The sequence below is a fragment of the Lontra canadensis genome, unplaced genomic scaffold (assembly GCF_010015895.1).
Source record: "Lontra canadensis isolate GAN:19392208 unplaced genomic scaffold, GSC_riverotter_1.0 scaffold3, whole genome shotgun sequence".
NCBI classification, from domain to species: domain Eukaryota; kingdom Metazoa; phylum Chordata; class Mammalia; order Carnivora; family Mustelidae; genus Lontra; species Lontra canadensis.
The window spans coordinates 36,784,184-36,809,657 of NW_022630997.1; the positions used below are offsets into that span (position 1 = coordinate 36,784,184).

The 25,474-nt window shown below is 50.2% G+C and overlaps 1 protein-coding gene across 5 annotated transcripts; it reads right to left on the reverse strand.

Moving 5' to 3' along the window:
- Positions 1-2,294: 2,294 nt before the first annotated feature.
- On the reverse strand, positions 2,295-23,386 carry PRXL2A (peroxiredoxin like 2A). Of its 5 annotated transcripts, none has more exons than XM_032838761.1 (7): positions 23,260-23,386; positions 20,640-20,740; positions 12,025-12,187; positions 9,976-10,067; positions 6,834-6,974; positions 5,792-5,956; positions 2,295-3,049 (listed from the first exon to the last, which is right to left on the reverse strand). In XM_032838761.1, exons 3-7 carry the CDS (start codon positions 12,167-12,169, stop codon positions 2,936-2,938), a joined length of 657 nt encoding a protein of 218 aa, XP_032694652.1. In that variant the 5' UTR covers positions 12,170-12,187; positions 20,640-20,740; positions 23,260-23,386; the 3' UTR covers positions 2,295-2,935. The 5 variants fall into 5 exon arrangements, with proteins under 5 accessions (XP_032694652.1, XP_032694620.1, XP_032694626.1 ...); XM_032838729.1 differs by having other exon boundaries at positions 12,025-12,204; XM_032838735.1 differs by having other exon boundaries at positions 12,025-12,204; positions 20,636-20,740.
- Between the last annotated feature and the right edge of the window lie 2,088 nt (positions 23,387-25,474).

Genomic DNA, 25,474 nt, shown 5'->3' on the forward strand with positions numbered 1-25,474 from the left:
TCTGGGTAAGTTCTCCTAAAGGTATGAGTGCTGGTCTTGCAAACTTGACATTGAACTCTTTGTGGATGGTTCTCAACCTTGAAATTTTGGAATCATCCTGTAGGTTTAAGAAATACTTTTGCCTGGATCCTAGCTCATGGATTCTGATTTAATAAGCCTGGGGGTGTGAATGGGCATCAGAATTTTTTTAAACCTTCCCAGGTGGTCTTACTGTGTATCCAAATTAAGAACCATGGGCTTTCCAGCAAGGACTCGCTTGGAATCTCTTGGTAGTTTGCATTATGATGGATTATCAATACCTTTTCAGAAAAAGAAAAGGTAACCTGCTAATTAATACTTGTCAAAGGCTGCTGAAACTTCAATGTCCAAAGCCCACAGACATTAGTGTCTTTGATTCGTAGGGTGTTTTAGATTCTTGCTTCTCGGAGTGTGAGCCATGCACCAAGAGAATGCCAATTCCATCAGGAGCTTGTTAGAAATGCAGAAACCCTGGCCCCCGCCCAGTCTGGAGATCTGTAAAACTTTGAGCACAAACAATTTTGTCCTCCCCATCAACTAGGTGACTTGAACAAACACTAGCATAGTTTCTAGCAGCTCAAGACTGTTTCCCTGCGACAACCCAGCACTCCTTGAGTCCCTGCCTGGGAAAACCCAAGCCTGCCAAAAGAATTTACCATTTGTTACAGCCAAACACCTGACCATAGCCCTCTGACCTCCCTTTCCATAGAGCATTTACTTAAAAAGAAAAAAAAAAGTTACAATTGTAAACAGTTTCTCTGTCCCTTTAAGATGTCTGTGCATCTCCTGAAACTCAGGAGTGTCTGTCCCAAGGACCTGCGAGTCACCCCTTTGAAGCACAACCCTCAAGACAGATAGGGCTCCCTCTCCCAGTCTCTGTGGGTGGGCAGAAGTTAATAAGCTAGCCCATTAGCAGACACAAATAGGCTCATCACCTTGACCAATCCCCACCACCCACTTTCAGTAATTTTCCACTTCTATAATTCTGCTCAGGGCATCACTTGTCTCCCGCCCCCCTCCTTCATCACCCTTTAAAATTCCAGTTACCTCTGCACAGAGCTCGGTTGAGGTCAGTCCCATATGGAGGCCTCTCCCCTACTGCAGTGGTCACCGAATAAATCTGTCTTTCCTGCCTTTAACGAGCACATCCGGCTTTTCTTCAACTGTCTCCATTTTAACAAGATTCTTAGGCATTCTGCATGTACATTAAAGTTTGAGAAGCGCTGTTTTAAATTCATCATTCCCTCAAATGACTTCTAATAAACAGCCTTAAATGGTAGACAGGAATTATGATGCCCATTTTACTAGCGAAGGAGCTGAAAGTCAGAGCTCTGGTCAGTCAAGCAGTTAAACGGGAACTGGAAGCCACTTCATGACTCAGTCACCATGCGGTGCTAATGGAAGAGAAGGACACGCTGCACGCAAGGGCCTAGCAGTGACACCGTAGGGGAAGAAGGAAGGCCTGTCTTCGTGCACCCTCCCCATCATGTCCCTGCAGGCTCTACTCATCTGTAGTTGCAAGAGAGCTGTTTTGGAAGCATGTCTTGTCTAGGCACCAGGGAATTCTGATGGGAGTTCTCCTACCTGTGGCTGGAGTCCCGGGAGCACAGCTGCTGGGGGATGAGTCACTACACTGACCCTGCTCAAGGACAGAAGAGGGTTGCCTTGAAGCCACAGAAGCCTCGCCTTTTGCAGGCTTGTGGGCACATGGTGCTGCTGGCTCCCCACAAGTCAGAGCCGGGCGCGGCCTTAGTCCCACACCAGTGGCTCCACGCTCTCCGCGCTCACTGATGATGCTCTCCGAGCTCCAGCTCCGATTGTCCCCATTCTTGCTTTCCTGGCTCAACACTGACTCCCTTCCTCCTGGCCTGTCTGCTTGCTCCCTGGTCCCATCTTCATGGAACTCCCATCCCCCACTCCCCAACCCGGGCTTTTGTTGATCTCAAACTTGCACACATGACAAAAATTCAAATGTAACAAATCATTGAATTAAATTATATTTCATCCTGTCCCTTCTCCTCATTCACCTCAAATTAGACTGAAAGACTATCAGTAGGAGAGCAGCTACCAATTTTAAACACCCGTCATTCCCCTAGGGAAGACAGCGAAACCACTAACACGAATGACAGGATGAATTTCTCTGGTCATTTGCAAACCTCTTAGAGCATGAGAAGTAGAGGAGCTCCCCCACCACTACCCCTTACCTCATACACATGGAGAATACTGATTTTTCATGCTCAATGTCTTTGACACCAATGATTTAAATTCAGCCATCATTATGGTAAATATTTTTATTGTTAGCTTTATCAGAAAAACTTGTATTATAGGCAATTTCTGATACATAATTTTATTAGAGCCAGAGATGATCACTTCTAGAAAAACAAACCTCTGAGGTTAGAATGGAAGACAATGAAAAAACAGATTTCACTTTATAATTTACTTTTAGTAAGCCATCTGGAGCCTGCCAATTCCTTTGCATGAGTATTATTTTAACATTGTATAACAGGTCATTAATAAGAAACACACATGCCCCAAACCTTCATATCCTGAATCTTCAAGTCAATCATTAACTTTTCTTAGATTTTTGAAAACATAAAAATAAAAGTCATTTCTGATAACAGCACTCACACACCATGTACACTGTAAGGAGGTGCAGCAGTCAAGGCTAAGCCTTGTATTTTCCAGGTTTTAGCTGAAATTACCCTTACTGATTTCTTAGATTCTTATCAGTCTTGTCTGGGGGCTAGTTTGCCTTTGGCGGCCTAAAGAGAGCACAGTATTAAAATACAGTTATGATCTCTACTGACAATACGGCATGAGTGGGTTTCTAACTCTGGGGACATGAATGGAGACACAACACATCCCAGGACGCAGCTAAGTGCCCCTAGTTATCCCTGAGCGGGGCAGTTCCATGTGATCACTTCGACTCTGCAGTGGAAGTCTGGGGTTGGATCTTCCTAGCAGCTTCCAGAACAGAAACTGGGTTCACCTTGTCTCCAAATTCTTTTTCTCGATGCTCAAGAAGAATGCCCTAAAAGGAAACAAGAGGGAACATCAGTCCTCACTCTGAGTCACTCATTCATGGGACAGACACAGCGGCAGCTAGGGTATCAGGGGCAGAGATGCGGGTCAGGCCTGGCTCTGCTCCTCAGGGGTTCAGTTCTGGTGGCAAAAAGGGAACAGGGAGGTTACATCACAAAGGGTGAGCTGTGGTACGGTGGGAGGAGGAAGTCAGGAGTGACATTACGTGGAGGGATATAATGGGGTGACCAGGGAAGGCTTCACAGAGGATAAAGCATGGAAGGCAGTCACGGGTAGAGGTGAAGTAAAACAGCACACCAGGCAGAGAGAGTTGACACAGAATGAGCTTCCAGAGAAAAGCCTCGAGGTGTGCAAGTGGAGCTCAGAAGTCAGACGGTGACCATCTGTAAAGGAGACATAACCTCTCTCGACTTCAGTTTTCCTAAGAATGCAGATGCCGCTCCTGATACTGTGAAGTAAAATGCTCTAAGACAGAGGATACACCAAAGTTCCCAGAAGTGGTAAAAAGCACAAGATAGTGTGTTTGAGATCGGTATCGAGAAATCCTTGTGAAAGAGTTCCTCAATCCTCCTCAACCCAGAAATCCTTGTGAAAGAGTTCCTCAACCTCAGGGAACTCATATTAACAAAACAAATAAATATACAAACATTATTAATATGTTTGTTGCACCATTATTTATAAAGACTTTTTTAAAAAACCCCAAGAGTCCCACCACACTGAGGTGACTACAGGAAAGCCGATCAGGAAACTATGTTTACATGTCTAATAAAGCAGTATACAGACATTAAAAATACTGAGGAAGAATGACACGGAATACACCGTTAAGTGAAAGAAGAATATCTAGTAAGAGATTTTCTTAAAAAAAGGCGGGGGGCTGGGAGCTTCTCAGCGTAGCTCTGTTCTAGTGGGTTGTAGGCAGAGGCTCAGCTTATGGAATGACACTCCTCACCTTCTACTGTTGCGTTTTCAAATTTTCTATGTTGAAAACTCATTACTTCTTCAAAGTAAGCTTGTTTTAAAGATAATTATTATAAAGGAAATCCCCACTGAGGGGCAGCTAGCTCCGGGGGACTGTGAAAACTGTGCTCTAGAAACCTGGAGGCAAGTCCTGAAGTCAGCCAGGCCAGCCCATGGGCCACCAGAAAGGAAGAAGGCTGCGCTCCAGGGAGCACCAACAAAGTCAAACAACACACCTAGCAACACCGGGAATGTGTCAGCCCAGCTTGGGGAGCCTGTGAGCACCACATGAGTCACGGGCAGGCAAGAGAAGACTGCCAGGTGAGCTCTGCCCTGCCCCGGAGGCTGAGGGAAGGCGGAGCTAGGGGGAGGAAGGAATCCCAGTGCGCCAGAGCCAGAGGAGGCTGGGCCACCCATCCTCTCCAGAAGTGGCCTGCCCAAGTGCAAGGGTCTCTGGAAGGGGTCTTTGGGAACCACTGCTGAGGAGAGGCTCTGGGCAGGGGAAGGGCACGGGCCACGGAGCAGGATGTGTCTGAGTTCCTGAGTTCCATTTGCATTGTACCACTTAGCAGCTGTGTATCTCTTGGAGGAGTTACTTTGTTTCGTTCATAATTCATCTCCTTACCTATAGACGGGAATAAAAGTCCCTAACATCACAGACTGGTTGTGAGGAAGATAGGAGACGGTACACAGGAGGAATCAGAACAAAGCAGGCACTCTCTGGCAGCCGTGGTCACCGAGGCATTTGGATATATTTACCAGAAAGGAGGCAAATAGGTTCGTATTCTATCAGACACCAATCCATGTGAGATTCTAACACAGACAAGCAACAGCAGTTACCAAGGTTTAAAAGGAAGACAACAGAAGTAGAGCTTAAAATGGAAAGATTTCTATTCCTCCCAACTTGAGAGAAGTATGCAATTATTAATGTTAACAGTGAGATCCGCTAATGCAAACAATACCGTCTTGTTACCGAGGAGGCCAAGTGTTAATGTCATGTCCAAATTTGGCGGAGACAGGACCCGCAGTCAGGCCATCACTCTCGAGGTCCTCCTGCTGGGCTCTGGAAACTGCATCCACTTCACCTCACCCCTGCTCTGCATCCAACCGGCACCTGCTGGTACTGCCTTCCAGCACAGGGGAGCCCCCCTGGCTCAAGGCTGCCCACAGTCTGACACGGAGCAGCCACCCTCGCCTCCTGGGCCCACAGGGTCCCTGTGCTGACTCTGGAGCCTCAGAGACAGTGCCCAGAGCAGCCTGTCTGCGGAGAAGTCTGTCACCTCTCCGGGGCAGTACCCCACAGGGAAAAGTGCTGTCACCCCCCATATCCCCTTGCTGCTCCCCCTAATTCAGGCTGTTTTTCTTCTTTCTCTCCTCCTCCTTTTCTCTACTGTCCATTCCTGAAGACCTGTGAGAACTGCAGGGGAATAAGTTCTTAATAGATGAAAAACAATGCTTTTGTTCAAGTGCTAAAGACGGAACTGGACATCAGGAAACGTGGACGCAGGCATGTGCTCACCCACGCCCCTCAGTCCCAAGTTACTGGCCTGCGGAACTCCCAGACCATCTCAGGACATTACTGTGAAGAGTGAGGAGATTCGAGTGTGAGGTGGCTTGTGAGCAGATGTGTGATAAATGGTAATTCCCCTCCCTTCCCCTTCCTCACACTCCCTGGCTGTAAGACCCTAAGTAGGGAAGGCCATCCCCATATTGGGGTCTTGCACCAACAGACAACAGACACCCACAGATCCACACGTGAACAAGAGGAGTTTACCTGCTTTCCTGATCCCACCACAAAAACTCCCCCAAGGATGAAGCCTTCGCCTTCCAGGTTTCCAGAAAAGCCTCCGTTCCGGGCCCGGAAGAAGTTGTACCAGACACCCAGACGGACAAACCCCATAAACATCATCTTCCGTCTCTGGGGACCGTAGAACCTTTTCTGCAGGACCAAGAAAGACAGAGCCCCTTTGAGAAGCCTGTATGCCTGCCTTCCCCAAGGAGGAAAGGTTCCCAACAGGCATTCATTCTCAAAGACCCAAAGCTTGCTGCTTCATGTCCTCCCCGCAACCTAACCCACACGTGGCTCCCATTCAGGAGCACTCTCAACTGCCCGGGGAAAGAGAACCCTGCCAGGCCAGCTTCCGACCCCAGGGCAGGCCCACGTTGCAGAAACAGTTATGCAGCTTTCCACTCTGCCTCTAACCCCTTGCTGGACACACATAGGGCTCTTGTGCCCAACAGGGTGCTAACAGTCTGACATCCTGCACAGGGGACAGCAGAGGGGAAAGGAATATGGCTGCAATGAAGGAAGGGACAGGGGCTTGTGCTGGTCCCCGCTGCATGATGCTAGAACCCAGTGGGGCTTCAGCAATTTCCCAGGCTCCCGTGCACAGGTCACGGTTTAGGAAGAGCTCAAGTAATAACTGGGAGGACACCTGTCAAGTGTCCCATCACGCTGTGCCCAGAGGGCTGCATGAGCTCCTCCAAATTCAGGGCAGCTAAAAGGGAGGCCAGCCTCCAGCTCCAGGCCAGACATGCCCTGGGCCATCGAGCTCTCCACACCTGAGCACAGTCCCCACCAGTCTGTGTCAACAGGCTCACAGGAGATGCACCTTTTTTTTTTTAAAGACTTTATTTATTCATTTGGCAGGCAGAGATCACAAGTAGGCAGAGAGGCAGGCAGAGAGAGGAGGAAGCAGGCTCCCGTCGAGCAGAGAGCCCGATGCGGGGCTCAATCCCAGGACCCTGGGATCATGACCTGAGCCGAAGGCAGAGGCTTTAACCCACTGAGCCACCCAGGCGCCCCGGAGATGCACCTTTTCATCCAGGAAGATCTCTCCTTTGAAATATGGCTGGAAGTCCTGCACTTCGGTCCTGATTTGTTCCTTCACCACTGCATACAGGGGGACTCCCAGCTCGTCCAGCTTAGGCTTCAGGGAGGACAGGTCTGCAGCCTCCTGCAAAAGACAGGGAACATCAGGGGCACAAACTCCTGTGGTTCTACAGCCAGCCAACACCCGCTCCCCTGCAGGCCCAGAGCGGGGCTGGCACTGAATGTGGAAGAACAAAAGCAACAAGATGCCTGGAACAATGAAGGCCTGTGGAACCCAGCAGAAGCCTGGCCCAGCTGGGCCCGAGACCTCAGCTGGAGGGTGTCAGGTCTCCTCCTCAGCCCAGGCTTCTTGTTCTCTCCAGGGTGGGAAGGGGAAGCAAGGCTCCTATTATGGGTGTCCGAACCATGGCCTGGGGAGCACCCGGTAACTGAGAGATTGCCACCCAGCATGGCCGTCCGCAGCCACGACGCCCCTCCCCTGCACCCGACCAAACCAGCACAGCCTACAAGGCAAACTTCATTCAGGCCATGTGAACAGCTGCCCCCATGCCTTGGCTCAGCTGGCTCCCCACCCTCCAACAACCTTCCTTTTTGTCCCGTTCAAATCCCACCCTCCAGAAGGGGTCCCTGTTCTGCAAGTTCTCCCTGGCTCATCTAGCCTGGAATAAAGTCCCAATTCTCTGTGCAAATCCAGTCTTTCTGCTTGGAGACTTTTTGGGAACCGAGTCTGTGTTTGACCACCAAGCTGAACACGGTCACTTAAGTTCCCAAGTGTGTGTCATAGTTAGATGCCATGTTTTCCATTTCTTGTATCCTTTCATGCCCAGCACACGGCTGGATACACAGAAGGTACCAGATACCAGGTGGAAAGATTTGAAAGTGAAGGTGGATGGTGGGGACAATGCAGCTGGACTGATAAATACAGACACCCCTCACTCTCATGAATTACCTGCTGGATGGAGAAAGGAAACTACATCGTTGCTCAGAAAAAATTCTTCACAACTAGTGTCGGAATTAAAGAAACAGCAGCCCACTTGGCTCCAATACAAATATGTTGCCATATGGTAGCAACTACATGTAACTTTCTGTTTATTCGCTGGAACACACAAAAAGGACAGCTAAGGAAACAGAATCCATTATGAAGCACTAGTCAAGAGCTTCAGTGAGGGGCAAACCTTGCCCTACGGCAGAGAGGACTATAGGTCTGCTGTGGCCCAAGACCACCCGTGTGTGAGATAAAAGGATTTACTCCTTCTTCCTGGGCTCTGTACTCTGGCGTGTCACTGCACAAAGCCATGAAGTGGAGACTCAGTCCTATACCTCTGGTCTGGGCCACTAAAATAACATAGACTGCCATCCAACATATGTTTCTCACAAAACGCTCTGCCAGGCAGGGACGAGGGCACAGACAAGCAGGTTGTAATTAGGGAGGGCGGTTGCTCTTGGGATCTTGTGGCTTTAACTGGCCTTGGAAATCCAGTCACAACAGGCTTCCATGTTGGTATTTGAAGGCACCACAGCCTTTGAACCAAAAGCCCTGAGTTTTTAGGCCTTACTTCCCATGGTAGGCAGAATAATACCCTCTCAGGATATCCACATCCTAATCCCAGGAAGCTATGAATGTTTTGTCACAGGGTCAGGGGGCATTAAGGCAGCAGATGGTTGCTAACCAGCTGACCTTAAAGGAGAGGATCTTGTATGATCTGGGTGGCTCCAACCGCAGGGGTCCTTTCAGTGACATGGTGATGCAATGTGAGAAAGACTGGACCAGCCATCACTGGCTATAAAAATGGGGACGGGGCCATGAGCCAAGGAGCGCAGATGGCCACTAGCAGCGAAGAGGAAAGGAAATCACTATCTCCTAGAGCCTCTGGAAGAAGGAATGCAGCCCTGCTGACACCTTGATTTTAGCCCAGTGAGACCAACTTCAGAATTCCCACCTCTAGAAGTGCAAGCTAATACATCTGTGTTGTTTAAAGCCACCAAGTCTGTGATAATTTGTTACAGCAAGAACAGGAAATTAACACACCTCCCCACAGCAGTGTGACTTTGTCACAACCTGTCCCTCTACTTCTTCCTCTGTTAAACAAGTTGTATTTTATAGGGGTGTGTGGGGGAGACAACAGGCACTGAAATGCCCTGCATGTGAGAACATTCTCTGTCAGCCCAGCCACACAAGCAGGAGAGAGAGCTCAAGGCTGAAAGGATGGTCCCAGGCTTATGGAGGACAACCAGAGAAGGAGGATGACCACGTGGACAGGGCCAACGCCACCACGTGAGAAGCAATACTCTCTCATTCCCAGTTCTCCCTTAGGCAAGGCAGAACTCAGAATCTAGGTCTTCTGCCACTGACTGTGAACAGGACAGGTCACCAAACTCCTCTGGCCCTCACCTATCTGTAAATTGACAAGGCTGGACTCTGCTTTCCATTAAGAAGCTTCCTCACTTATGGAACAGGTGATCATGGCCTCCTGTTGAGGGGCCAATGTGGAGACCACCTGGTTATGGAACTCCAAATTTCACCAAAATCATGCCAACTGCATTCACACCCCTGGCATCACTGAAACCCCACTGTGCTGCTAATGCCAACACACAACGCAGCAGTCGAGGAACCACGTGCTAATCTGTGGCTCTCGGCTGTCCCCCGGGGACTCCAGGTGGACGACCCAAGAAGAGGGGGACAGTCTACAAGTGTGACTTTGCACTTCCCACCCCCGCCACAGGTGAGGGCTGCCCATGGCTGAAGCAGTAACCATCTTGACACTGCATTTCAATAATCAGGTGCCTGTGCTGAGCACCAGGTACAAAGAATTGGACCAGTCCCCACCCCTGACTAAACGGGCCCCACCCCTGACTAAACGGGAAGATGGCCCCAGACACAGACAATCCATGAAAGCACAAGGGCCTGAGAGCACCAAAAGAGAGTCAAGTGTTTTTGCTAACCCAAGGATATGGTGAGTTGTTAAATGCATACATACATGGAATAAATCAAAAGAAATACCTAGAGCAAATAACAGTGATGATCAAAGATCAGAGTAGGCCTACAGGCCATTAGTCCTGGCTGGAAATGCATTGGCCCCACTTGCTAGAATCCTTTTCTCTGTACAGATCCTTGATGAACTCACCTCTCGGCAGAGGAAACAGCCTGGCCTGCGCACAGCCATTATCACGGCTCCGTTCTTTTCCCAGAGCTCCTTTGCTTTGAAAGTCCTTGGTTCTGGGGAGAAAAGGCAAGTCAGTATTCTCTCCTCCCAGCCCAGCTTGGTCGCAGCCATGAGACAGCTCATAAATGACACCAGCCTAACAGAGGACTCGGAAACAGAAAATAGGAAACACAGACAGGAACAAATCACCCTTCAGAGGAAGGACCCCACTGTAATCAAAATCTATTGGCAAAGGCAAACATCCCAAACTGGAACATTTCTAGAAAAATGGCAAATTCCTTTGCTGGTAGCAGTGGATACTGTAATGATCCTTTAGGTCAAAACCTAAAAGAGATCTTGCACTTTGATAAAAACAAACAAACAAACAAACCCTAATTCTTCTTTCTTTTCTTTTCTTTTTTTTTTTAAGTATTGAATGGGAATAGATCAACAGAAATTTTTATGAAAAAAATTTTTTTAAAAGATTTTTAGTAATCCCTACACCCAACATGGGGCTTGAACTCATAATCCCAAGATCAAGAGTCACTCCACCTACTGAGCCAGTCGGGTGTCCCAAATTGATTTTTTTTTTTTTTTTTAAGGTAGGCTCCAAGCCCAGCATGGAGCCTAACACAGGGCTTGAACTCACAACCCTGAAATCAAGACCTGAGCTGAGATCAAGTGTCAAACGCTTAACCGACTAAGCGACCCTAGGTGCCACCTTATGAAAAAAAAATTTAACCTAAATATATTAACTGCATGATTATTCACAGGAGAGGGTAGAAGATGGCCAGCAAGGAAATGCCTCAGGGCAGTACGATTGTGTAGCTCAAGCCTGGCCGTGGTCAGATAGGGCCTATGTCCAGTGGAGTAGCGTCGGGCACGTGCCAGCTCCTCCCCAGACCTGTTTCCTCAGTCAAAAGTGTAAACATCCAGCAGCTCCACTGAGGCTGCAGGGGGCATCAAAAGATGGGTAGCAAAGTGCCCACCGCACTTTGTCTGTGAACACAGTTCACAGTGAGGGCTCAGCAGTAGCAGCTCTTCTTGTCCTAGCATGTCTCAGAGGAATCCGTGTCCCTGTGGGATGTTCTGTGGGAAAAAGGATCGGGCTAAGGTCTGTAATCAAATGAGACTGGGGAACCCTAGGTTGAATACAGCCAAGCAGGGCTCTCCCCAAGGACTTCTTAGTCTCCACGAAGGTGACCTATGCTATAAGTCTACAGTCACAGTGCCTGCCTGCCCTTGACAAGCTTCCTCACTCACAGAACAGGTGACCATGGTCTCCTGCTGAGGGGCCAACCTGGAGACCACCCAGTCCGTGAGCCCCAAGTTTCACCAAAATCATGCCAACTGCCTCCACACCATTGACACCACCAAGCTGCCAATGGCAAGAGCACCACAGTGAGGCAGCCAAGGAACCATGTGCAAATCTGTGGCTCTCAACTGTCCCCCAGGGACTCTAGGTGGGCGCCCCAAGAAGAGGGAGACAGGTAGGTCCAGTCTACAAGTGCAACCTTGTGCTCCCCACCCCCATCCTGTGTGTGCTGCGCCACAGGTGAAGGCTGTCCATGGGTGTACCAGTAACCATCCAGACACTGCATTTCAATAAACAGGTGCTTGTGCTGAGCACCAGGAACACAGAATTGGATATGCAGTGTTTCTCAAATGCATCTGACCCAGGAGCTCTTTTCTGTGAAGATCCAGGAGACAACATCAGAAAGTAAAAAATGCTTTTGACCAGAAAAAGCTAAAATGTAAAACATGGTGTGCAAGAAGATCCAACTGCATACTATGTACACATGGAAAGGAATGTGAGAAAATAAAAATGAGTGCTGTGTCAGGGTAATGGGCTTATCAGTAATTTTAAAAAGTTATTAAACTTTCCTAATGTTGTTATAGTGCCTTTTTAATTAAAAAAAAAAAAAAAAAGGAGAGAGAAAGTAAGAGCACCCTTTTATAAGGAAAAAAAATGTGTAAGTCTGCATCCCAGCACGCTGGAAAAGTACGGAGGCTGGTGGGGTCGTGGCTTACCCTTCTCCAGGGTTTTCAGGTCTATGTCCTCCAGATACTCCAGTGTCGCTTTCTGGGACTTGGACAGAAACATGTCTGTGTTGGCCAGGAGCAGGGCCAAGGCAGCCGCTCCCAGGGCCCCCGCGCCAATGGACCACATTCCCATGGTGAAGAAACTCGGATCCTGGAGGAAAGACATTTCTGGAGATTGAGAGGAAGGAAGAAGATGTTATTGCTCCCACTTTGAGAGAGCTAGAATCTGGTCCCCATTCAAGCCTCTGGCTGGGCAGCGAACCCAGAGGCAGAGGAGGGGAACAGCAGTGTCAGAGACGGGAGAGGATGACTGGACCGGAAGACAGGAGCGGAAGACGGGAGCGGATGATGAGAGCGGACGAGGGCCACTGAGCACCTGCTGCCACAAGAGCTTGGGAAAACAACAGATACTAGAGGTTCCTGCCCTGGGAGCTCACTCATGGGACAGGAGCAAGAACAGAGAAATGAACAGCCCTCTGAAATGTCTCTCTTGCCATTCTTCTCTTGTGCCCAAGGCCTTGGTCCCCCAGCTCTGTGGGGATGTCCATGCTGAGTCCCCTGGAGGCAGCCTCCTTTCCTTTTCCCCTCCCTGTCAGTGGCTGCTCTTCCTTCATAGTCTGGGAGTGTCCACTATCACCTCCCTGTGGAGAGGCAGCCTTCTCTTCTTTGATCAAAAAATACTCAGAACACCAATCACACTGTTTTGTTAACCTTATTCTTCTTCCTCTTCAGTTTGTGACTCAGAAACAGAGACCATACCATTCGCCCAGCCCCCAGGCAGTGCCCAGCGGGGCCTCACTCACAGTAGCGTCACTCACGGTAGAATCTCAGTACTTTCTCTCAACTGCAAACAGCTTTGTATTTCATTCATTATACAAATAAAACAGTCTCAGAGTGAAAATAAAACAAAAATAAAAAAAGAAGCAATACATAAAACCAGAGTCGATGAGAAAGTAAATAGCCCCTGAAAATCTAGCAGCTAGTGAATGACACAGATGAACAGAGATGGCTGCTAGTAAACACCAGTATCTAATATGACATTCTGCCCCATGTCACTAGCACACGTCTGCTGGATGAAGAGGAGTGGACCGAGAGAGTAGGCATTATGTATAAAAAGAGCATAGTGCTAGGTGTCTGTCTGCCTCACAGGGGCTGGCCAAAGAGGTTTGCAAGGGTCACGGGGCTCTGCAATTGCAGTAGAGTCCCACACAGGTCCTGTAGAACCCAGCCTTGTTCCCAGCTCATTCCTGGGGGCCTCCCTAAGGCCTCCTCTAATTGGGTCCCTGGGACTGGAGCAGGTATCCCATCCAGCTGCCTACTCCTGACAACTACTTAAAATACTCTGTTTCGGGCGCCTGGGTGGCTCAGTGGGTTAAGCCTCTGCCTTCGGCTCAGGTCATGATCTCAGGGTCCTGGGATCGAGGCCCGCATCGGGCTCTCTGCTCAGCGGGGAGCGTGCTTTCTCCTCTCTCTCTCTATGCCTGCCTCTCTGCCTACTTGTGATCTCTCTCTCTCTGTTTCAAATAAATAAATAAAATCTTAAAAAAAAAAATACTCTGTTTCCACGGCCCTCCAGTCATCCTAGGGTCTTATACTGGGGCCTTCCTTCTAGGTACCAGCAGGACTCTGGGCAGAGATCACCGGGTACAGACCCGGGGTGTATGTGTGTGGCCCACAAACCAAAGACTTCTGTCTCCCCTCCAGCACTTGGCTGGGGAGAAGATTTCTCTAAACGATTAAACAAAGGCCCAGAAAGCCACATGCCACTGCCAGAGCTGGGGCTTCGAGGGATCTACTGCCATAAAGTGGGGTTGGGAGTAATTTGGTGGTGAGGACTTTGGGAAAGGAGGGTAGGCCAGGCTTGTGTTGGGGTGGGGAGGAGGAATGACCAAATGAAAAGAGCATTACAGAAAAAGGAATCTGGCATCTGCATGCTAGGGAAGGGAGAAAAGAAGGGGAGGCCTGGGTGTGGGTGTGTGTGTGTGTGTGTGTGTGTGTGTGTGTGTGGTGGGGGCGGGGTGCTGCTACAGCCCCTCAGCACCTCTGATGGGAGGGGCTGGAGCTGGGAGAGAGGAGTTCTCACTGCAGCCTCCTGGAGGAGGCCTCCGCAGCACAGGCATCACACTGAAGGGAAGATCTCATGCCTCATCTCAGGACAAAGCAATCATCAACTGCATTTTAATCAGAGCAGGCAGGCAGTTCACAACCACATGGAAGTTTGAGAAGCATTGTCTCAGAGCAAAGAATCCAGGATTTTGTGCTTGGTTAGCCATAAGCCACAGAATAAAGGCCAGTGATGAGGGCAGGCTGGGCTGGGAGAGCTGCGACCTCCAGCTTCCCTTCTCTCAGCTCACTGTGGGGGTCAGCGGGCCTCAAAGTGAGCCCATTTCCATACTTCTTCCTGGAATGTCTGTCCTATCCCATCTGTTCCATTCTTCAGGACTCGGGACATCTCCCCAAGAAGGTTTCCTGGATGCTCTGCCTACCGTCGCTCGCTACCACTCCCAAGAGACACTTCGTACCCATGACACTTCCTGTATGCTCCACACAAGATATGGACCTACCTACCTTTGACACTGCTACCTTTGACTCTGAACAGCCATGCCCACGCAGCACAGTGCCTGCTTGGTACACAGGGAGTTCTCCAAAACAGTGCACACAAATGAATTCAATAGAACTGAATGATGAGGATGATGACTCATGGAGAACCCAAGTTCTTGGACCAAGCAGGAAAGAACCTTTCAGCCCATGGGCTGGCTTCCAGTTCTTTTACGAGGCAAAGTTACACATTACTCGATTATAATTCATAGAACAATTAGGGGCATTCACAGAACAACCACAGCTCTCACCTGTGTGCTATAAACAGATTCCCTAGAGCCTGGAACAATTTCTGCACCTCTACACACATCCCAAACACCCCTGGACTTCTGACATGTGTGTATGATTCAGGAGCAGATGGCATGGTCTCTGATCACAGATCTGATAACATTTCTGCAGCAGCACACAAAGACCAGCTTACGTCTATCCTACAAAAGGACTCGCTTCAACTCCTGAAACTTGAATGGACTGCAGGACGCCCAGAGAGCCTTATATTCAGCTCCACATCCTCCTAACACACCACTGCTGCTCTTAGAGACCAATGGCTCCAACTTCCCACCAACAGCCAGTTAGCCTGTTTGCTCATGACTGCAAGGGAACAGGACTCAACTAGACTCAACATTTATTTCTAATCATTTACTCAGCACTGACCTGTTCAATCAATGGCGATTTGGGAGGACATACAACTAAGTGGAACACAATCCTCAAGGACACACAGGCCTAGTACACAGGTAACAGAAATTCAAATGGAAAGGGGAGGCAACTTGCTCCAAGTATAAACATGAAGCTATGGGGATGAGAGCCAGCTCCATCTGATCTGGGAAGCCAGAGAAGCCCAGAAGGATGTGGCTTTGGGGCTGGCATGGGACTCAGAGGGCAGAATGGAAGGGCTAGGCCCCACCTGGGCTGAATAAGCCTGGGAAAGACCGGGCTGGCTGGGGGTGGATACCAGTGCTCAAGGCACTGGGAGAATGCAAACTTCTATGTCCCAAAGGCCCCTCACTCCCCACCTCAAGTTCAAGAGCCAGAATACAAGATGTGGGTATTGTTTACCACCCCACCCCCACCTGGAGATGTGCCCCAGGAAGTGTGAGCAGAGAACTACCCCTTTGAGGAGCATGGGCCTCATTCTCAAGCCCAGCAGCACTAAGATATGAGAGCAGTATTAGCTGCAGAGGTGAGTCAGGCCTCTCTGTGAATCTACACCAGGGAGCCTCGAGCAGCTGGCACTTCTGCTGGGGTTAGCAGTGAAAATTTACCCCTGGAGACACCTAGAGAACGTGTAGGTCCAACCTCTCAGCCAAGCCTCCCTGAGCTACGAAGCATTCCCATCCTGGCAGATCTCAGAGCATGTGCCACTGCAACTCACCGCATAGTGAGAATGACTCGGGCTCTGGGATCACAGCTATTCCCAGGACAAAAGGGGGGAAGGGAGGGAGACCCTACTCTCTCAACAGAACAAAGCATTTTCACATGGGCCTCTAGGGCTATGGGATAGTGCTAAATGCTAAACCAGCATTTATTTGGTGTCACTTGACACTCAGGGCCTAATTTCATTCACCCAACAGTGTTTGATGCAGATATTACCCCATTTTACAGCGGACAATTCGGAGAAGTTCAGGACCTTCTCCAATGTCACTGAGCCTACAGGAAGCAGTACTGAACTTGGACCCAGGTCACACGACTCTAAAGCTGCAGTCATCTACTGTCATACCTTGCCTCCCCACACATTCATTTGTGGGTTTCTGGGGAACAAGGGGTATGATTCCCCTTTGTCTTAAAGAGCACTTAAAAAAAAAGATTAACTTGTTTTTTTGGTCATCAAATACAGCCAAACCATTAAAGGAAATTTACCATATGACAGATGTCCCTTCTCTGTCCTCTCCTTCCTATCCTCACCCATTAAGAAAAAGGTCAGTTTCTCTGAGAGGTAACAGTAAGGTGGTTTATGTTATGCCCGAGTTTTCACGTCTGAGAGACCACCAAGGAGCCAAGCACCGATGCAATCGCACGAGGGTTTATTTGACAAGCTTAAGCTTGGGCCCAAGTATACCCGACACAGTGGAGTAGGGATTTGGACCCCGAGCCAGATTACAGTCAGAGTTTTTAAAGGCAGAGTAGGGGTGGACTCGGCGGTGGGGCGAGGACAAAGGGGGTTATGGATGATGTAAGTCTCTAAGGAATTTTGGAAGCAGGTCTCCAGGACCTTGAGGGGCTAGCAGGGAGCCTGCTTCCCTTCCTCTCTCTCTCTCTGCCTGCCTCTCTGCCTACTTGTGATCTCTCTGTGTCAAATAAATAAATAAAATCTTTAAAAAAAAAAAATTTTGTGAGACCCTTTAGATGTATATCAGTGGGTCATATACTTGGGAATGATTCTCGACACTATCTTAGAGGTTTAGAGATAAAGTTTCCTCAAGGAATTGTTAACGTAGACTTACAGGATTAGAGTCGGACCTGTCTGGGTAGGGGGTCAGTCAGGCTAGGATTGTCCTTAGCAAAATCTCAAGATGAGGGCAGTTAAGTCCCCAGGGGAGAGCCACTCTGTCTGTTTCAAGGGCTTGTCAATAGGTGAGGAATTTTAATGATTTTCTTCTCCGTTTCCCACATCAGCTAAACTTGAGGTGGGATGGCCTTAATTTTCTTGGCCTCCACAGTTTACAGAAGCCCACCCCCACCTGACACAGCTACAACCCTGGGTTCCCACGGTGGGACTTATCTGGTCTCCTCCTTTTCCACGGAAGAAGGTGAAGCATGTTAACAGCACAGATGAACAACAGCTGTGGCCGCTCAGAGTGGCAGCTCTGTTGAGGGGGACAGCGTGCTGGTTGGGGGGGACAAGACCCAGCTGGGCTCCCTAGGCAAAGCTGGGGACATCCCCTCTCCCAGTCTCATTTTCCTCCACTCCAAAATGACGGGGCTGGACAAGGTAAATGCGAAGGCTCCTTAAAGCACCCCGGTGCCATCATGTGGGTCTATCACAAACAGCTCCCTTCGGAGTCTGCACATTCTTGGGTCCCCATCAGAATTCTCCCCCCTTCCATTTCAGTTTCCAAAGTGCTTCTTCCCTGTAGCCCCGAGCACCAGGAGCCACTCCCCGCCCGGACCCAGATCCCCAGCCTCTATAGTTCAAACCTGGGAGCAAGGCACTCACCATCAACAGCCACCACACTCCCGCTTCTGCTGACAAAGAGGCCAACCCAGCAGGAGCCGGCGGGAATTGGGCGGCAGGGGAGGGCTGGAGGCGGGGCTCTGGAGTCCCGCCTATGGCCTCAAGCTCACTCTCTCACACCATGGGCAGGACCAGGCCACCCAGAAACCCCGGGGGCTCCTTCAGCTGTTAATACTCAATCTCCAGAAAACATCGGAATGGAGAGCTGCCAAGGCCCCCAGCCCTTCAAATAGCTGAACAAAGTTTGAGTCATTCGCAGTCATGCAGATTGTAACATTTATCAAGTGCCAACAGACCTGCCCTGCCATCCGGTGCAGACGAGTGAAGTGAAGGCCTTCACACCGCCCACGTGTCCCACTAGCTGAGATCAAAGAGAGATGCCCCCTTCTCCATGGCTCCTTCTGTGGCCTGCTCCTTGCCCCGGCTATCACCCCACACCCCAGAAGTCAGCAGACTAACAGTACTTGCTCTCTGTTCTTTACCACCCCCTCCCGCCGGCCTTCCTTTCTGGTTCTTCCACTTAGTGGCTCCTCTCACCCCGCCACTTCGTGGGCAACCTCACCTACTTCCGGTGTTTCACTCTCACCCCTTGGTATTGACTTCCAGGTTCTGACTGCTGTTCCCGACTCTAAGTTAGCACTTGGAGGTTCCGGAGGTCATCTCTGTGGCACCAAGTCCAACACTGACCTCCGCTAGAGTCATGGTTTCTTCCGGAGTTCCCCAGCCGACACAGGCATCTGGCCGACTGCTCAAGCCAGAGCTGAGAGTGGCAGCCCACTCCTTCTCCCCTGCTGCCCGCCTCTAGTCAGTCAGGAAGTTCTGTCCACCTGCGGAACGTGTTTGCCCCTGTCCTCTCCTCAGCCTCACTGCACCGTCCAGGCCCCGACCCCTGTTACTCTGTGCTGGTCCACTCTGCTAAGCACAGAACAGGCTTGGCAGGAGCCAGGTCCTCTCCAGCTCCCTCCATGCTGCAGCCAGAGTGACGGGGGAAACCCTGGCCCGCTCACACCCTTGCTTGGTCCTGGGCTCTCCAAACTCCTCGGCATGGTTGACGGGGCCCATCACAGCCAAGCCACAGGCCACCATTCTGACCACTCCAGGCACAAGGACCATAACATGTCTTGTTAGGCCTCTGAACTGTTGCTGTGCTCTTTCCTTTGCCCAGGATGCCCCTCCCTGCCATGCAAACGATGTGAAGTCCAGGCACAAATAACACTCTGTCTCCCAAGTGCCTTCCTGAAAGCCCCAACTATCCACCGTTCCCTCACCTCTGATCATAAACTGCATGTTTGTTTGTGTGCGGATACGCACACATAACTTTGCACACCACACAAGCGAACGGACTGTATTTTAGTTACTGACGTGTCTGTGCACACACTTTGGTGGAGCAATCTGAGGGCAGCGGCTGCTGTCTTATTCACTGTTACACCCCCAGCACTTAACACCAATCCTGCTCATCAGTGGGCCGTCGATGTCCATTGAAATTGTCTGAATATTATTCTTTAAACTCCCTGTTGCAACTGATTTGGAGGTACCCAATTTCAGCTCAGTACCAGAAAGTAATTTTGGACAGGGCTGGCTTGACCTTGAATCAAACACTCAAGCGTGGGGTTTAGGTGATCTTGGGTTGGGTGCTAGCCCCACTGCCCAACGGCAAGGCAATCTGACATGAGCTGTGAAAACATTCTGTACCGACAGAGGAAGGGACTAGCAAATTTCAGGTTGTCCCAGTTCTGACACCCAAAGATCCTGAAGTACCACCTGGCTTCAAGTGCAGGGTTCGGATGTTCCAGAAAGCCATGGGGGCAACTGTGGCCAGTGCTCTCCTTTGGGATGTGCACAGGCTCATTCCCTGCTTCCCCAGGCCTAATTCCAGCCTGTGAAGGAGCTGCCTCTGGCCAGGAACTGATAAAGCCTTCCTAAAGCAAAGTATCAGCACTGGGTGGGATAACTCATGCCTGAAACAAGTATAGACAGCATCAGAGTCTACACACAGAGGGTACATCTGCCCAGCCCAGCCCCACCCAGGGAAGCCTCCCTCCCCAGAATGAGCTGGCTGGGGACAGGCTGAAAGGAAGAGAGGGGTGCTAAGGAAGGCAAAGGAAACTAAGAATGCACATGGGCCTCCTCACCGCCAGCCCTCAGTGAATGAGGCTAGAAGGGAGGTTTCATCCTCCTTCTTTGCTCTCCTAACCCTTCCCCTTCCCTCAGAGCTCTGGTCAGCCCCTCCTTCACTGATCATTAAGGAAACTAAGGCTCAGAGAAGGCGCTAGATAGTCCAAGGTCACATGGGGGTAGGGCTGGTCAGTGGCTGTGCTTGGACTCAGGTCTGGGTCTCCCAACCCCCAATCCGTGGTTACTTACCCTGCACTGGACACTCCTGTAGAAGCTGGAACAGTGTGGGTAGGGGTGGGGGGGTCAGAGTTCAGGAAGTCTGGGGGTGGGGGGTGGTTCCTGAAGTCAGCACAATGACCTGAAGAAGGCTGAAAGCAAAACTGCTCCTGAACAGGGCCTGGGAAATCTGTGGCTAGAGAGAGCACCAGTCTTTCCCAGGCCAAGCGCTTTGCAAGCAGCTTACAATGCAAAGCCAAATGTTTTCGTAAGGGTCCCACTGCCTATTCTCAGAGGCCATTCTGCACCTCTCCTCCCCATAGTAACAAGGTCCTATCAATCCTGGATGAGAGAAGGCTAGACTTAAAAATGCCAGTTTAGCAGCCTGGTGACTTGGGCACGCAAGGCCCCATGAGCAGTAGGGGATGCATTCCCACCCACCCTTGTCATCAAAGACCATGGACCTAGCCACTTGCAGTGAGATTTCACCTACTTGCCTACTTGCCTCAATCTCCAACTTTCTGTTCTGTTCTTGGGGTGACCGTCTGCCCAGCTCTGGCCCAGGTGTCTTCTCAGATGCCAGAGTCAGTAAGTTCTGAACAGATGCTGAAAGCAGAACAAGAAGACATAATCAGCTACCAGGAAACTGAGACAAACACAAATCCTCTGATCAGGGATTGAAGCTACGGAGCCCCCCCAACATATGTGACTATTCTGTCCCTGACTTGCATAGCCGGCCTCCTGACTGGGCTCAGAAGACTAGCTCCATCAAGTGCACAGGTGTGGATGGGAGGGCATGAGAGATTCCACAAAAAACCCTAGGTTTCTACTCTAAGAGGTCACCTTGTCCTTCAGGATCTCCTTCCTAAAAAGAAGGGAACTTTGAGGGGTGCCAGGAAGAATCTACAAGAGCAACACACAACACAATAAAATACTGCAGAATACTTTTATTTCTTAGTACTGCAGAATCTTCTTTGCGGGGCTCAGATTCACTTGTTCCTTAAAGGTACGGCATTTGAAGAATAAAGAACACTGAAAACTTCTCCAGCTGTGCCACCCCGGGTATATTACTACAGACCTGCCTCCTGGGCATAACTCTGGGTCTGGAGGGAACGCTGGCTGGTCTCGGGCCCCACTGGCCTAGCTGTTCACTCGACAATGCATCTTCCACGCGGTGCCTGTCACCACAGCCTTCTACACTCACAGCACCAGGGAAGGCAAAGGGCACTGTTCAGTTGAAACTTCCCTGTGCCAAAGGCCACTGAGCGCAGAGGTGGTTCCCCCAGCCTCTGTACAGTTGTTGCCGCACAAGCCTCAGGAGAGGGAGGCTTGGGAGTCTCTCAGCTCAACATTCCACAAAGAGGCAAGAATTTGGTGGCAGGAAACTGCCTTATATCTGAGATACTGACAGAGCCTGGGGTTTCAAGTCCCAGAATTCTAGTCCTAATCGAATTTTCTGAGAACCAATTATGTGACACAGCTGATAAAACAATCATCAGAAATGTTTTCTGTACCCCTAGGGAACAATGCCTAAGATCTCAATGCAATAGCATGCCCTTATAGAGCAGGAGGATAGGGGAAAAGCCACACCAAGAAGTAAAATCTACATCAAATTCCTACAGGTTGTAGAACCTGGACAAGGCACTGTTCTTGCAACAGTAAAATGTGAATGATTCCCGAATTACCTTCTGCAAAGTTGTAACAATCAAAAGATTAAATGTACAGATGGTGCAGGGTGCCTGGGTGGTGCAGACAGTTAAGCAACCAACCCTTAGTTGGTTGGGCTCAGGCCCTGATCTCAAGGTGGTGGGACAGACCCTGTGTGGGGCTCCTGGCTGAGTCTGTTCCAGACTCCCTCTCCTTATACCCCCCCTTTTAAAAAATAAATATTTTTAAAAATGTACAGATGGTGCTTTGTAGCCTACCTTACAAAGAGAGACATAAATATGAGGTCTAAACCTTACTCATTTCTAAATTAGTCAATGATTGTCCCTAAAATGTAGTTTGTACACAAAATGGAGGGTTTCTGACAACTGGGTTATGTTCCAAGGAGTCAGGGTTTGCATTCTGAATCCCAATTCTTGGACTCCAGGACTGGGCTAGAGCAGGAGCACCCAAGCAGTTTCCTGGACAATACTTTTTAAAATAAATCCTAGGTGATTTTTTTTTTTCTCAATCATCTACCAATTTCAAAGGAAAATACATGGAAATTAAAAAAAAAAAAAAAAAAACCATACCCTAAAGTGAAGTCTAGGTAATTGAGCTGTGGAAACAGCACGGTCTGGAAGGAAAAAAGGCCCAGAGTCAGCTGGGTCTGAACCCCAGTCCAGCTTCGATTCCCTGGGTGTGCTCCCTCCCCCAAGCCCACATCAGGCTGGGCCTTAACCATTTTTTTTCTCCCTCTCCTTCACCTCCCCGCCGTGCAACAAGAAGTCAGATCCGTGCCTTGTTCATCTTTTCATTTCCAGACTTCAGCACAGGGATTTTAAATGCGCACTTGGACTCTTTCCAGCTCTGTCGAGCGTGTGTAAATTTTACGGGAAGGAGGGAGCAGGTGTCTGAGATCCAGAGGAAACCGTGGCCCCATAAAACGCACGAGCCTATGCAAGCGCAGAGCCGGGGAGCCACGTCCCTCAACCTCTGTCGGTTCACCTGCGGCGGTTCCGCCCGGTAACCCCCGGCAGCGCCCGGGCCCGCCTCAGGCTCGAGCCCGGCGGAAAGGACGCACCAGGGCAGAGTCTTTTTCTCAGGTCTCTGTCCCAACAATTCCGGCAGGTCATGGTCATCCGCCTCACTCAAAGCCCGGGAAAGCCCGGGGACAGGGACGGGACGGGGACGGGGACGGGGAGGGGGCTGGTTCTCCGCCAGTCAGGTCGGCGCCGGCTCCGGCCGCAGCCCCGGGTCTTCGGACCTCCAACGCCGGGTTCTCTAGCGGACCGCGGCATGCCGGGCCGGGAGGGACGCCGTCCGCCGCGGCTGTGGTGGGGGCTGTCAGGGGCCTCGCAGGTGCGGCCGCGCCCCTTCGGCTCGGAGGGGGCTTCCAGCCCGCTTTGGAGCCGCCCAAGGGGCCACCCGTGCACCGCCGACCGGGTGTCGCGAACCCGGCCCTGCCTCAGTTTCCTCACCTGCGCCGCGACCGGCCCACCCCCGCGGACATCACGTGAGCGCGCGCAGCTAGCACCGCTTTGCCCCGCCCGCCTGCTTCGGGGCCGGGCTCCGGAAGGTTACGACGCTAAGCCTTCCCCCGCCCTAGGGATCCAAGGGGTGTCCCCACGCCAGCGCTTCTCCGCGCATGCGCCACCGTGCCTCTCCCATGTGACCAGCCCCTCTCTTCTGGTAGGATCTCGGGCTCTACGGCCCCTCCTCTTCCGATGTGCCCCGCCCTCTGTGGGAGGAGCCCCGGCACTGCGGCCGTCCCACTTCTGTGGTAATGCGCCCGGTGCGGAGCTCATCTTTGATTCTATGTGACCCTCGGGAAGCTCCCACCTGCTGTTCCTCGTTCTCTACTAAGCTAGCTAAGAGCTGGCTTAGCTCAGTCCTTCGTGAGTGGTGACCCTAGGCCCCTGACGCATTGGTTAGGGGCACTGCCTGGAGCAAAAGGAGACTCTGGACTGCCTTATTTGGATCTGAAAGCACCTGCCCCTGAGCCCTGGGTCAAAGATACCTTTCAGCTCAGCGATGTTTTAGCGTTTTGGTTTTTTTTTAAATTTTAAGATTTTATTTATTTACTTGACAGACAGAAATCACAAGTAGGCAGAGAGGCAGGCAGAGAGAGAGAGAGGAGGAAGCAGGCTCCCTACAGAGCAGAGAGCCCGATGTGGGGCCTGATCCCAAGACCCGGGGACCCTGCCCCGAGCCGAAGGCAGAGGCTTTAACCCACTGAGCCACCCAGGTTCCCCGAGCGTTTGTTTGTTTTTTTTTAATGGACTTTTTTTTTTTTTCTTTTTTGGCATAGGGATGAGGAATCTTTACGACTGACGCATTCCGATGACTGCCCTTTCAAGCTTTAGGGACAAATCCAGAATTGCTAGCCCTTGACCCCATCTCACATTCTCTTTACCCCCAAATCCTAGCCATTGGGCAGAGGATAGTGCCTGATGGCCTGGAGCACCAGCTCCTGGGATGTTGCTGGACTCCTGCTGGAGTCCAAGTAGCATGGTCTAGTTTGGCCCACACTTACTCATCCATTCACTCATTCTTTTACTCCTTATATATTAAGTGTCCACACTGTTTTATGGAAGCAGGCCATTGGGAGAACACCTTTTCCGAAACAGGAAGAACTGACTCATAATACAACACTTAAAGTATCACTAGGACAATGGGGTGATCAGTTACAGTGTTGAATGGTATAGCAAAGCAGGGCTGACATGCCCACCTGTTAGGGGTGGCCATCTGCCTGAATGCCTTCCCCCCACTTCACCTGGGAACCACCTACTGGTGTACAAAGTCCAAAAGCTTCCCCGATTGATCTCCCTGATCTCCCACTCAGTCTCTAGGTTCTTAGTAAGCTTATGGACCTAAAGGGTCTATTCAAAAGGTCTCTCCTTGACCCAGACTGTGAGTTCTTTTGTTCATCTATGGGAGTCCGGTCCAGGGCCAGCACCAGGACATAAATGGGAAGTGTTAATGAAAAAGAGGGTGTTTCTAGACTGGGGGCAAGAAAGATCAGTTTAGGTGAGCATGCAGGCTTCTTGCAGGAGTAGGCTGATGTTTGATTTGAAGGCCCAGAAATATTTGGTATAATTTGGTACAAGGTGAGTATAGTCATAAGAAGGCAATTTACCCCCAGATGCACTTTCTTACTCCTGCCTCATTCCTCCTCACCCCATGAGGGGTTGGGGAAGAAGGTTCATTTTCTCCATCCTGAAATAGGATGTTTGGTCAATAGTGAGGAAGGTTACAAGGAAGAAGGGCCACTCAGAACAAAACAGGAAGCCATTTCCTTTGGGTATAGGTCCCCAGAGACTGGCCATTAATGACAGAACCATTCAGGGGTCACGGGTAGCAGAATCCCGAGGTGGGAAGCTCCCTCAAGTTTCAGCTGAGATATAATTACCAAATGCAAAAAGCCATGATTATATTTACACTTCTGTAGCATTCCAAAAGCTCTGAACTTCAAAAACCAGGCTAGATCTGATAGCTAATTAACACACTCCTCACACTCTTGATTTGTCCGAGAAGGTACAGGCTGAACTCATTAAAAAACAGTCATCAGACCAGAAGAATAAGTTATGGGCAAGTAGGCACAGGAAAGGAAACTAACAAAGCTTAAGGATTAAAAACAAAAACACCAATCTGCCAAGTTTTAAAGAGAAAAGCATCTAAAAAAATAAAGAGAAA

What these genes read in the sequence shown, in the direction of transcription:
- PRXL2A (XM_032838729.1), bottom strand. Translation starts at nt 12,202, where the DNA reads ATGTCTTTCCTCCAGGATCCGAGTTTCTTCACCATGGGAATGTGGTCC. An exon ending in CCTGAAAACCCTGGAGAAGG is followed by an intron (nt 10,068 to 12,024) that starts GTAAGCCACGAC and finishes TTTTCTCCCCAG; the next exon opens with AACCAAGGACTTTCAAAGCA. An exon ending in AGATCTTCCTGGATGAAAAG is followed by an intron (nt 5,957 to 6,833) that starts GTGCATCTCCGG and finishes TTGGTCCTGCAG; the next exon opens with AAAAGGTTCTACGGTCCCCA.